Here is a 14,491-nt window from a genome sequence, read left to right on the forward strand (position 1 = left end):
ACTGTTATGGGGAAGATAAATTGTTGTGATCAAGAATACTAATATGAACCATCTCATGACTCAAGGTAATTACAAACAGCACTGGTCCACTTGAGACTGCTACTGGTATTATTTACCAGGACACCTCATTATTCATTATCTTTAATTACATATACTTTGGTAGCTTCTGGTGGGTTCCTTTATCAGTAAGTTCCTAACATACTTTGCAATGGAAAAAATATATTTGAAAACTTCATAGAATCACAGCAAGACCTAGGCTGAAATGGACCTGTGAGGGTCACGTAGATCAACACCCCACTTAAAGCAAGTCCATTTAGCTCAGGTTGCTAAAAGCAACTGTACCGTCAAGTTTTGATTATCTCCAGGGTTGTATATACCACAACCTTCCCAGCAGTCTGCTACAGTGTCTGACCATTCTCCTAGTGAAGTGTTTGTTTTTATTTTTAATAGGAATTTGGCACATTCCAAGCTTATGTACTGTCACTGTACACCTCTGAGAAGAGTTTGGCTACACCCTCCCATGAGGGAGCTGAAGCCATCAATAAAGGTGTAATACATGCGGCTAACGTGAAAATACACGTATTACCAATAAAAAGGGAGATACAGACCATCTCATAAGAATGAGTAACTAGATTTTCAGGCATAAAGTTAATTGATGGTAAATTTACTTCATGTTTTCAAAATTTGTTACATGTCCTCTTGTGGCATAAACTTTGCAATATTTTGGCAGGAAACAAACCAGAAAGAACTATGGGGCACACCTGTGCACTTCCTCACTCAAAGAATGCCTTAGGTGATTATTTATAAGCAGGTAAAATGACAGTGCTCTAGATACCATTTCAGTTTACATGCCTGGTTTTATAAAATATGTGACTCAACCTATCTGATATTTTACAACATGCATGTAAGACTCAAAAAGGGACTTACCAGTGAATCATATAGTACTACTGTTTGATGGTGTAGCCACAGAGCATGATTGACATAGTTTCAGAGAGATCAGTGAACATTTTAGCCAGCAGCTTACTTGTGTCTAATGCAGGAGCAATAACTTTGCTCAATCCTATCAGTGCTGTCTGTACAGAATGCCCTGCCCTAAAACTCATCTGCCACTGGGATACAATCCAATGTTTATTTCCATTAGTTTAGCCATTGTTGGTAACAATAAAGATCAGGAGACAGTTGCAAACTAATGATTTACAGGCAGAATGAAACATGGGATGACCTTGGCTGCCTTCCATTCATCAAGAAAATGACTGGTAGTTAGAAATAAATTAAAACTATTGCAAAAGGATAACATAAGTTATTTCTCCGATAGGTAATTTTACCAGCTAAATAGCCCTGTCATTAAACCAGCAGCTGTTGTACAAATTATATTCCAAGATAAAAAAGAAATTATAGCTTCCATAGTTGTTGCAGCTTAGAGAATGATGAAAACCCCAATTCTAAAGGAGCTGACAAAAAAGAAGCTCTTGCGATAAGGCTGAATACAGTCTTGGCTGGACTGTACTCAGCGGAATGACTCTTATGAAAGTTAAGCAGAAAAGATCATATAAGTAGATCTATTATCAGAAAAGGAAATTCCTTTACAGGTGATTCCTTGACTGGAATTTGCATTGTTAATGAAACTTTGGAACTTTGTATTGCAACTTAAGTTATTCCGATAATACCATCAGCAATATAGTCTTGTTCATATTTTTGATAGTAATTGCAGTGAGATGTTTTTACCTTTACTCTTTTTTAGAAATGCCCATTACTGTGATTGTTAATGTTTCTCGGGTTTTGTGAAGTCCTGTACAGCCATCTCAGCCCTTTCAGTATTTTCTGCCTTGACTGCCCTCATGCTCCATTCCCTTTTAATGACTTCCTTCTTGGCCAAGGGAGAATAAATAAAACAGCAAACTATTCAAACAGTTTCAGTGGGATACTACAGAGAACAAAGTGGTGGTCCATGCAACTATAATTTATAAAATATATTCTGGTTTTCAGATGTATGGCTAGCCAAAAATCAACATCTGGAAAGAGTTTTTATGTTTGCAGAAGTACATCTCCAATGTCATTCAGGAATGGAAATGTACTTTACCTAGATACTCTATCACTAGCCAAAAAAATATACAACTGACAAAAGAAATAGAATTCAAAAAGTAAGATGAAGGGAGGTTGCATCTTTCCTGGTTTTATTTTTTTTAAAGCAAGAACTCCATTTTTGCCTGTCAAGTGTTAAGTACCAGCATCAAAACAGGAAGGCATTGGACTTCTCCGAGAACTGGCCACCAGTTACTTCTTTTAAATCCTGAACAAAGCAGGCTATTTATTTTTCCCGGTTCCTTTTCAGAAATAATATTTTGTCTGAAACTTTCAAACTAAATTTTGTCTGCAGAAAATGCTAGACCTTGAGAATTTTAAGCCAAATTGCCTGACAAGTGGCAAAGCTGTAGCAAACTGAACGCAGGATCTTAGAAAAAGAAGTGCTGGGAAATATTTCTAACAGGAATGTTTTCAGCCCTGTCAATAATTATTAAATAAATGCAAGTCATCAGTGTGGTCACAAAGATGCAGCATCAGGATGAATCAGTATCTACATCCACTGCTGGGATATAGGTAACCATGGTGCCTTGCCCATTCTTCCTACCTGGGCTGGCACTGGTGTGCCCCAGCACACACCTGAGGCAACAGGTCAACCCCTATGGGCTGCTCCCACCTATCCCACCTGCCCATGCCAGAGGTGGCACCCCACAGACAAGGCAAACTGGAATCCCTCCCTGGCGGTGCTCCAGATTTGAGAACAGCCAGACTACTGCAGGGAAACCTTCACTCACAAACACAGACATGCACACTTAAAACTCCACAAATGAGCAATCCTTAAAAAAGGTCAGGAAAGATGATTAAATGAAAAAGCAAAAACCTGGCAGAATTTTAGACATTAAATACCATTAAGAGACATTTTTCCCACCAGATACTGTACACAGTGTTAATGTGAATATTATATTGCTGACAACTTGTTCTTGACTGAATTATGAAGCTAATAATTTACAAAGGAAGGATGTAGTACTTCTGTCAATGTCTTATGTTGCTAACTGTAGCAAATTAGTACATTTACCTCATATTATATAGCTGAGACGTTTGTTTGGCAGGAAGCCGTGACAGTAAAATAAGAGGGATTAGTATGCTGTCATTTTTCTACAGTCCGTATTTTTCCATAGCTGATGACACTTGAAAGCTAGGAAAGAACCTGCTCTGTTTTCACAGATTTACTCATCTACCAATGCAGCATGTCTTTGTGTGTGATATACAGCTATGCTGTAACCATCAAAACTCAGATTAGGGCTACTATGTTAAGACATTTTGCAAGCCAGGCATGCAGATAAGGAGTACATGTATCAGAATGGAGAGCATTAGAAGCTGTTCCTGAAGCCTACTTGGGGTAATGAGCCCACCTTTACTCAAAGACTATGAAACAGTAACACTGAAAATTGTGTTGTGATTGGGAGTGTTATCTGGCTATATATTTCCTAAAAAATTAATGTTTTTCAACTTTATGACTGTCAAGAACTTTAGCCTAATAGCATGGTCTGACAGACAAAATACTGCAACAGGACTCAAGAAATCACACATTTGCCTAGTGCATTTGTTCAAAGGATAATGTCTCCCCTGAAAATTGGGTATATATAATTTCTCAGTTTGTTTCACAGCCATGACAGAAGCATGAATCATTATCATTGTGCAAAGTTGCCATGAAGAGGACTGCAGTTTTACCACTGAAGATACTTACATAGTTGGAAGTAACTAATTTTTGGCAAAAGTCAAGCCTAAGGTTTTGATACTTGTTATTTATTGTTAATGTGAGAGACTCAAAAACAGTGTTATGAAATGACACACGCTGTCAATGGCCTTCCAAATTCATCACACAGACAAGGCAGCCTAACACCACCAAGAGTTCAATGCAGAATCCTAGGCTGAGATAGAGGAGACCTAGAACTAAGTCTAAAAAGCCATAAAAAAAGTCTACATACTGGTGGTTTCACAAGTATGTTAGGCAGCTAAATCCCTGCTTCAGATTATACAGCTTTTGGGCAGTTGGTCTGTTCTGGGACAAATTGCCTCTCTTCCTGTCTGGTCAGGCCCTTCACCTTTCTGAATGATTGAGCCATTCAGACTTAACGGTCTCCTCATTTTGTATTTGAAAATCACCTAACCACAAGTGGGGAGAGGAGCTGAAGCTAGAAATCTCCAGGATTTATTCGGACACCTCAAGTTACCCTTACAACTGAAACAAGAGAGAGTCACTTGGGGGATCATTCTGTGGTGGTCTGATGGTCACTCAAATGACTGGACCTCAACATACATCCCTGGTTTCTACTTTAAAGGAAGTCATTCAAGAACTCATTTGCATGAGGCAAACTGCAAAACCTCATAGCTCATTCCACAAACAGTGGTTTTACACCTTTTTCATGTAAATATATTAATTTGAGATATTTTAAGGTTCCCTTACCTCAAGGCTAAGTCACGAACATTTGGGGGCCTGGGATGAGTCTTAAATCTTTACTTGTTTCCAGCAACTAGAACCTTCTGCTTGCAACATTTTGAATCTGCCAAAAGAGTCTGACCGACCTACAGGGAAGCTGCCTTCTGCATTTAAAGCAGGGAGACTCAGTAACTTTCAACTGCATATACTTTTCCTAGGAATACAGCCCTAATATAGCTGCAGTCTCCAACAATGGCAATGACTTTTGCATGTTCTTAGTATTATGTCAAGCTATCTGTACTAATTCAACAAATGACCTACTGGAAGTATTCTTTTTCTATTCATCACATTTATTTTCCTCATCTTAAAAAAAACACAAGCATGGCAGCAGAGGGAGACAACTGCTATTTGACAAATAGCATGCTGACAATACCCTGGCTGCAGTAACACTTCCTTAACACTGAGACCAGTCACCTTACAACAGGAGTCCTAGTGATACTTCTCAAACCTTAGCTTGCAGCAAAGTACATGAACCATTTCATTTACCATGACAAGCTATCCGTAAATAAAGACATAACTGAACTTTACCCCTTGTTCTTGGCAGATCTGGGTTAGTCTTTCCAGCTGCTCATCTTGAATAACCTTTGCCTTCTCATATTGCTGAATCATCATCTCCATCTCCACTTTCACTGGAAGGACATATGCTGGAAAACACAAATAAGCACTTAAAGTAACCCAGCTGTGATTTCTTTCCTTTTTTTTTTTTTTTTTTTTTTTTTAACAGGCCAAATAATGTCACCCCTTCCACTTGTATGTAGAGAACTAGAGCATTTCTTATAGAACTAGCGCTAGAGTACTTCTCCTGAGGAAGGATTTCTAACATGTGAAATGCATGTCATCAGTAGGGTCTAGATCTTGTCTTGTCAGACCTCCATTTACCTGGCTGAGCTGAAAATCATCCAGCTTCTGCTGCACTAATACAGATCTTTTACAGTGGGTACCACAGATTTCTTAAATTGCTGGGTAGAAGGATTTTCGTTAGTTAGGCTCATCCCCTCTAAAACCTGAACAGCATGGCTCCCTTAGGAAAAGAACTCTTCCAGAGCCCTAAGCATTTAATTCCTAGACTTTGTGGCAAGAAATAAGTCCTTAATGGAAACTGCAGACTAGGAAGGGTATTTAAAAAAACCAAAAATGCATTTATCTTTTACTTCTCATGCTACAGCCCAGTTTTCAATAGGCCTTCCGAACACCTCTGGAAAATTTGCTCCTGTTATAACTCTGACAAACTCAGGCTGATCAGCAAGGCTGTTCGATGCCTATTGCAATTCTTGATATTTTCTGAAGATAGACAAGACCCTGAACTTTTCTTGTACACTTCTGAGGGCTATGACCTTTCCCCAAAATAATAACTGGACTCTTTCACACATGAGCAAAGGGACCCTTCATTTATCCCTCTATCATCTCTTTTCCCTGTAACCTGAAATGCCTGCAACAGCTGAACACAAAGTAGCCTGTGCTAAAGCCCATGCTTCCAGGTACAGCCACCAGTTCTGATCTTCGCAATCTTGACTTGCTGGGGCTCTCTCATCCCCCACAGTGCCTCCCCACAGAGCTCTGTGCAAAACAATACCGATACACGCTTCATTATTATGCTGTACATACAGCACACCAGCATTGCAGAGAGCACCTTCAGCATGGAACCCCTATAGTACGAAAATGCTCCTGGAATCTGACATAAAAATTGTATTACAGACAAGATTTTGGAAAAGAAAGCCCCAAGACAGAGCTAGCTGTATGGAAATGGGGAGGGTGCAGCAAACATCAGAAAAGCAGATTGGATGCAGTTATTCTGCAGAATCAGGAATGACAACTGGTGGCAAGAGACAGGAAGGAGGTCAGGGCATTTACTTTACAGGATAGGGGAGGTGAAGGTGCCTAAGATGAAAACAAACCAATCAATTATAAAGGCTCCTAGGGAACAGGAGATACAGTCATGAACTTGAGATCTACTCTACTCTATGGGAGTCAACTCTGTTCAGTGCTTTTAAAACATGAGGAAAGAAAGCAATGGTGGCAAGCAATCTTTCCATATTTTTAAAATCTTTTTTTTTCCAGCCTGCCAGGTAAGTCTTGGGAGTCACAAACTGTATCACCACTCACCATCAATGATCCTCTTCACTCTCCATATTCGTAGCGTGATAATAAGGCTGATAGCATCCCATGGGCTGCTGGGGCCATTAGCCACTGTTGAGGCCACCATTGGTGCCAAGGACAAGATTATGACAGCACCATCAAACACCTAGAGAGAAATCAGTTTTTTCAAACCCTTTCTCAAGACTGTAACCTTGTCATTCCTGCTTTGGGTTTTGAAGTGCTCCCACTCTGCCCAAAAGAATGCAATTATGGTACATATTCGAAAGGGACAGGAGAGGTGGCCAAGCCACAGAAAGGCTGCATGCTTTTTAGGTAGCACAACAGAATTCCTTAGTGCATTTTATGAGGTGAGGAGAGATAAACTGTGGTGGGAGGGCAGGGAGAGAGAAAAGTATTTAGAAATACTGGCCAGAATCCCCAAGCAGAAGTGATAGCCTAAATGCTATTACAGCTAAAGAGTTTTATTATCACTCGTATTTATTACCTACTACTTGGCATAATATCATCCCAAAAAAGGATACAGTCCCTGCCCATAGATCTTACTGTCTAAATGAAGAGATCAAGAAGACAAGTAGAAAAAGATGGAGCAAAGAGACTTGATGGCTCTTTGCCACGTCCTGACTACACAACGTGTGTGGGAACGGCTGTGCATCAAGACAGAAAGACTCCCTGCTCTCACCTTTATGGGGCAGCTAGGTTTTCAAGGATTTTGACAACTGGGACTATTCAGAATGATTTGTATGACATTGGCTGCATTGGGATTAGATCAGAAAAGGCAACTGTACAAAGTATTAGACAGAAATGCGTAAGCAAATACATTTCAGAGCAAACTGGCAACAGCGTTATGTCTGACTTACACTCGCCTAGCAGGATAGAACAGAATACCACATTCTCATTCCTACTGAGACCCTTCCCAGCTGCCAAAAACCATTGATTAATGGTTTGCATAAGGAGGCAGGACACAGATTTTATAAGCACTATACATTCAGATTTGAGCATAACAATTCAGTGTACTGAAAAGAAACACTTCTTACTGCCTCCATTTGATGGGCAGTGAACAATATCACTCCATTTCAAATTACTAGAATGAATTATCAGAAATCACTGCATTTAGCTTTAATAATAAGAATCTCTGAATCAATAATTTAAGTTTCACTTCAGTTTTTTAACAAAACAAGTTAAAAGATTTACAACTTTATTACAAAAATGTGCAAGCCTCTAGACTCACAAGCTCTGAGAAAACCCAGATTTTCTTCTGGTGCACCCTGTGCAGTATCAGTTTATCAGACAGCATCAATAAAGAGCTTTCAATTTTCCTGATCAAGATTTCTGCTCAGACTGGGATTATGTGTTATTTATTACACATGTATTTCCTTATCTGCCTCTGCAACAGTATGCACATTCTACCTAATTTTTAAATTGAAGTACAAATTACGGTGTTTATTGTAATTAGGTTTAATTTTAAAATAATTTCACAATAAGATTGGGGGGGTTTGCCAAACCAGTATTTTCTATCAGAAAACTACACAAAATTTTTCAACCAGTTCTAATTTCAACTTGATTACAGAAATGGGGTTACACAAGTCATACTACAGTCCTCACTCATATTGCTCATTATCTCAGGGTAGCAGTATCAACAGTTAGACAAGCATAGCTCTAAACAACAAAACAGACAGACACAAAGGAAAAATGTCACAAGCCCTCCCTTAATAGAATATTTCCAAATATGTCACTCTTCTGAATCTCACCACAAAAAAGACTGCATCATACAGCTATGTATACACGCATACAGTAAAAAGAATGTGGATATTTATCTGAGTTAAAAGATAATATATTGCATCAGATCTATAACAAACCTACCCAAAGCAGTTCTTAATATTCTTACTGTGTCTGCCTGGAAAACTGTACAATGAGTAAGAGTGCTTACCTCTATTTTGTTTTCAATGTAATCCCATATGCCAAGGACCACAATCCTCAAAATAGTCTAGTAAAATAGATCAGGGGAAAAAAAGATGATGAATGTTACTGTAATTTTAGATAAACATTTAGTCCTTTATCTATTTAGGGGATCATTTTTTGTCTTATTTAAGCATTATGCATTTCTTCTGAATAATGAGGATCTCGAAATAGCTACATTTCTGTATTATACAAGCAGGTATTGCTTTCCAACCACTGTATTGACTCAGTGAAACTTCCATAAACAAGTTCCAAGTTCAAATGTTCATCAGTCTTTCCACCCTCCTAAAATTTCACTTTTAGACTTGTGAGATTTAGATTACCAGCCCTCCCCACTCCACTCCCCTGACCCAAGCCTACATAAGATCCACTGTGGGGCCCCCTCAGTTGGAAAGGGGGAAGATTCTCTTTTCTTTTAATCTTTGATATGCCAGTGTTTACTATTTTCTAAGAAAAGAGGCACTGCTCCCTCTTGATGCCTAAAGGTACTGACATTTCATCAATCTGAAGAGCAGAGGCTCTTATTCTCCCACTCTGGAGTACACGGCCCAGAAGTCATAGGATAAGGGAGAAAAATATCTCTGTGATCCTCCTCTAGGAAGCAAACCAGCTATAAGTAGCATCAGTAGCTAGAAGAGAGGAATAAACAACACAGAATGAACCAATGGTGAATTCCCATTAAAAAAAAATCCAACGCATCTTTCCTAATTTTTAACCCAGCTTTCAGAAAACGCAATAAAAAAAAATTTTTAAAAAATCAATCAGCCAACTAATGATTGGAATTGAATTCACATAAAAGCGTAACTGGTAGGGATGTTTTCTGCCAATAGCAACATCAAGGTCAGATTTTGACAGACACTACAGACATGAAGAGCCTAACTGCAGCTGTGTGCCTTGAAAAGATGATCAGAATGCTACTTTCTACATTAAAGAGCAGTACTAGTGACAGAGAGCTCAGCAGGCCTATTTGTGAGGGGTGACCATGCCAGGAACTGTGCAGAAAAAAGTTACTGTGACGAAAATATGTATTTCCTCTTCGTTACAAATACAAATATATTAAACCCCAACCAACTCTGAATTTATGCCAAACATACCAACACTAACTAGCTGCAGAACAACATTGGATTTTTCAGTACTGTTCCTATGTGTGGTTTTGCCAAACCCCACGAGCCCGATTGCCTCACTTGGCCCAGGATGACTGTGCTGAGCTCTACCTTGGCACTCCAAACTTGGATAAGAGCACTTAATCCTGTTTTGCAGAGGTAGACATTGCTGTGGGAGATATGGTGCTTTCAAACACCAGCCTCATGCCATCAGTGAGCAGGAAAGTGAACCAGCCAACACTTTACTCAGAAATGGCATATGGGAAACACTGGCCAAGTCTGGCTGAGAGAGGGAGCCACTAGCCGTAAGAGAAAATGAAGCATGCTCTTTCCTCTACAAAAAATGAGACTATGTAGACACCGAGAACTGCTAATACTGCTGGTCTATACTCCTAAAAAGAATGTTTGACTTCCAAAGCATTTTACAAATGCAGCCTAGGAATAAGGGTCACAGCAAATTCCTTATTAACCTGTATGCTCATGGTTTTTATGTGGAGGAAGAGATGCACAACAGCAGCTCCTCAAATCCTTTAATGACTCCAAATTCACCAGCATGATGTGGTGTCATGTAAGCACAAGATGTAAGTACACATGCTGCTGTACAACCAAGGCACTCCTGCAGCCTCAACACAGGCTCTGAGCAGAATACTTTCAGAGAAAAGCATCGCAGCTCCTGTCAGCACCTCCTTTGCTCCCCATTGAGAAGCTGCACAACATGCTTAAGTACCAGTTACTTACGAGCCTGTAAATTCACCCATGTTAGTTAATCTGGGGTCCACTACAGCAAGTTCCACAGCACGCAGCCATTGGTAAACACAAAGAAAAGCAGCACCTTCTTTAAAGGTTGGGATGCCACCCTTCCTACTGCAAGCGTGGTGACAGCATGGAGCAATCTGCCTCCTTTTTTCTATGCTTAGGCAGCATTTATGAAGTGCTACATCAATGAGTAACTAACTAAAGGGTGGCTGAACACTTAACACCTTTACAGTAACTGGTGGTGAAAATCTTTCTTCCTTTGGACAGATGTGCACAAAGGTATTTTCACTGAAATAATAAGGCATATTTTCACAAAGAAAACAGAAATACTGTCTCACAACCCTAAATATGATTTAACATGGAGCTGTTGAGGGAACATAAAGGATTTTCCTTTCTGCCCTTTTAATTCCTCACTGCAGTGTTTAAATCAGATAGTGCTACTGTCATATTAATGGGTCTGAGCAATTCCAAGGGCTGGAAGCTAGCACAAATGTTTTCATTTTCAGTCTGCTGATGTGAATCAGCACAAGTCATCAATGACTGGAAGTCTATGCGGCAGGCATTTAATTCAGTAATGGTTGGTGCTACCTTTAGAAGATAGGTCTCCTCCTCAGAAAAAAATGCCTTGGTGATTAGCATCTTTGCTCTCAGCTAGGGCAACACACTGCAGGAAGAGTGAGTGTGAGGGCAGCATGAACCCAGCTCCCCAGCTGAGAGATGCACTCTTCAGAACAAACTGGTCACGAGTGAGGGTTAAGCTTTAAAAACACTTGTTCTGTATGGAAGGTCTTAAAGCTACACACCAGCATTGTCACTCTTCGCAGAAAAACTCACATCATCACCGAAGTGACACAAGCCATGCAAGGCAGATTTTCCTTGGTGCCCTGGGGAAACTGGGCACCCCAAGGAAGTACCATGAGTGAGTCACAGCCTGCATGCATCTGGAGACACAAGTGCCATACGCTTACTGTCTTCACTAGTGGCAACTCCAAACGAGGTTTAGCTTTCTCTGCTCTCCCTCCATACAAAGCATGAGATCACATTCCCTGCGGCTGCCATAACGCTTATTCAGAGGAGTCTGAACCAAGCAAATTTGGACTTCACTGGGCCAATGTCCCTCAATATAATAAATACTTTGACTGAAATGAAAGCATTGGTGTTACTTATAAACAATATTTTAGTATTTTTCCTAAGCAATCAAAAACATCTTTCAAACAAATACATAGTGCATTTGATTGTGTGCTTTCTCTGTACAGAACTTTAAAAAAATGAGAACCTGTAGAAGCATCTGAAAAAAACAGAGACAGAAGTTAATAATCCAGGAAACTTCCTATGCACTGTACATGGACCAAACTGAAAAATACATAACGAATTAAAAGAGAATTGCAGCTGTAACATTCATCACAGACAAAACATAAATGTTAGTCACAACTCTACCATTTGTAGACGCAAGTATCTGTAAGAAACAGGGAAAAAAAATGGAGTAGCACTTCTGTTTCCTACTGATGTGCAGGCATTTTTCAGCACTGTAGCAAATGCACACACATAGTTTTGCATTACACTACAGGCATTCTGCATTTTTGGACAAACGTATTTAAAGCAAACAATAAATATCAGTGTGAGTGCTTTTCTCTTAAAGGCCACTACCAGCTTGATTTTTTTGTACCTGAAAAGGAATGCTGTAATATTTCTTGACTGGAAATATTTTAATTAGAACTCTTTAAAATATCTATTTTTTAAGTTATGTCAGAAATACAATTTTTGTTTTCTGAGAAAAGCTATATTATTAGATAAAAGTCTGTCCAGTGCACTAATAAAAGGCAAATGACTGAATACTTCTGTTAAGTTCTTTAAGTTGGAGTAAACCCAGGTAAAAGTAAACTTTTAAATAATTTTTCAGAATTACAGAAATGTAATTTCAAAGTTGACAGTGTCCCTTGGTGACACAGTTGTTTGCACATTAACCATCTGCAGTGAAGTTTATGAAGAATTGTGTGATGCTGCGTGTTTTCTCTAATTTTGTAGGGGAACCTGGCCAAGTCCTTTGCTGAGCCAGCTGTGTGAATTCCCACAACCTGCATGAGCTAGCTACATTTGTCAGCTGACTGCAATGTACATTAGGTAATTTTAAATACTTTTTTGCTTGCACAGTTAATATACAATTTACTACTCAGTGACTCACCCCGCCAGATTCATCCATAGTGTAAAGAAATCAAAAGGAGGCAGCAGAGGAGGTGAAGCTGGCCCACCAGATTTAGCTGACAGCAAAGTAGAGCAACTCTGCATTTCAAATAGGGTAGTGATTGTACAAGAGATAGAAAGGATGGAGTGGGGTGGAAAGGGTGTCTCTTTAGAAGAGCCTTTCCTTCCTTCCACTGCCAAAAAACTAATCTATTTGTTACAGAGGGTCTTTACCTCTGGCTTATAAAGAATCTCTGAAGATTAAGCTTCTGTCTTTTGGATATAACTCATAAAACCAAATATTTACTGAAATCTTTCCCAGAGAGAACACCTTGTACCCAAAACCTGAAATTTATAATCTGCCTGGTTTGGGTCACTTCACAGAGGTCTTAGCTCATGCACTACTTAAAAGACTCTTCTTTTGCCATCTTTGTGTGTTTGTCCTGAGATACTGCAATTAGCTGTTTTAGTGTGGTCTATCTTCAGGCCACCGCAGCATGGAGGAAAATGTTAGCATCTTTAAACTGAGATGTCCTCCTGTTTCAGTGCACAGGTATCCTCCACACATGGTTTCTCTTCAATCAAGGCTGTGAAAGGAAACATGTAACGACTGACCTCATCTCACATACTACCCAGTACAAAACACTCCCCACATACTGTACTCTAACTGCTGTGGCTCTATCAGCACATGTGGTCACATAGAAATAATTCACTGCAAAAGCTTGGTGACACTAATAGACATAAACACAGTATATTATTTTTCACTGACTACCACTAATACTATTATGATATCATACAGCATTCAAACGCACCTTTGCATAAACACTGCAGTTCTAATTGTTCTTAAGTTCTCCCATAATATTTTTTCTTAGAATACAGAGAAAAATAATGAATTTTAAACTGACAACTCCAAATAGATTTGAAAGGGCTTTTCAGGAGTAGAAATGTCTCACTAGAGATGCAGCATACTGCCATAAGGTAAATGCAGATTGGATAGAAAATTGGTCTTCAGCAACTCTGCATCAGAAGTTCCCTCTGGGCATGATTACACCAGTGCTAATTCTTATCTTTGAAATGCACTGTGTAGAAAGTGCTAGACTGTCGCTATCAAGAGATGGAAGCACAGATGAAGCACTGATATATGGTGTGCTCTAAGTCAGGTATATTCTTGGGAACGAAATGGGCAGACTGGTATTTCAGGAAGGTGTCTAGTTAATTCCTAGACCTCTACAAGAACATTTTCCCAGTAACTACTTATTTTGTGAAGCAAGAAAAGTGGTTAGAAAAGAAATTTCACAGTGTATTAAATATTTAATTTTCTACACACCGGCAAAGAAGGAAGTTTGAATTTACCTTTATAAATTATACTAGTATATAAAATCCGTATCTTTGATCCTAATTCTCCTAATCAACTCCTTAAAAATCAAAACATTCACAGCCAGAAATGCAGTGCGTTTGTGCACCATGAGAAAAGGTGTGTGTACATGGAATGAAAGTAAACATCCAGAAAAAAAGCCGCAGCTTATGGATGAATTATAGAATCACTAGAAGACTATTAACTTTCTGCTCAGCTGTTTGAAGCTCATGAAAAAAGTAACACAGCTAATTGCCAATATAACATTACAAATTTGTTATGAAAAAACTATATGGGAAAAACATTATTTTCTCTTAGTTCTGTCATTTGGGATGTTTTTCCCTTTTAACAGAACCCTAACAGTAGGGTGTCCCTTAGGAGATTGTATTCCTTCCAAGGATTGCTATTAACAAAGAGTAAAGTGTCAGACTATTATGAACACTTCCTTTTAACATAAAGAATGAGAAAAGTCTTGGGTGGTTTTTTTTCCTCCTAGAAGTGAAAATGCACTTGTGAGCCACT

At 39.1% G+C, this 14,491-nt stretch overlaps 1 protein-coding gene across 4 annotated transcripts in view; it reads right to left on the reverse strand.

Annotated features, from left to right (window-relative positions):
* TMEM266 (transmembrane protein 266) overlaps positions 1–14,491 on the reverse strand; it is a 70,618-nt gene that overhangs the window by 26,822 nt on the left and 29,305 nt on the right. For all 4 annotated transcript variants that reach the window (XM_026855952.1, XM_026855953.1, XM_026855951.1 and 1 more), the window contains exons 7-9: positions 8,547–8,603; positions 6,626–6,764; positions 5,051–5,166 (exon numbers count right to left, since the gene is read on the reverse strand). In XM_026855952.1, coding sequence (XP_026711753.1) covers positions 5,051–5,166; positions 6,626–6,764; positions 8,547–8,603 — 312 coding nt within the window. The remainder of the gene's footprint in view (positions 1–5,050; positions 5,167–6,625; positions 6,765–8,546; positions 8,604–14,491) is intronic.

Source organism: Athene cunicularia (genome assembly GCF_003259725.1).
Source record: "Athene cunicularia isolate RWA chromosome 10 unlocalized genomic scaffold, athCun1 chr10_part1, whole genome shotgun sequence".
Classification (NCBI taxonomy): domain Eukaryota; kingdom Metazoa; phylum Chordata; class Aves; order Strigiformes; family Strigidae; genus Athene; species Athene cunicularia.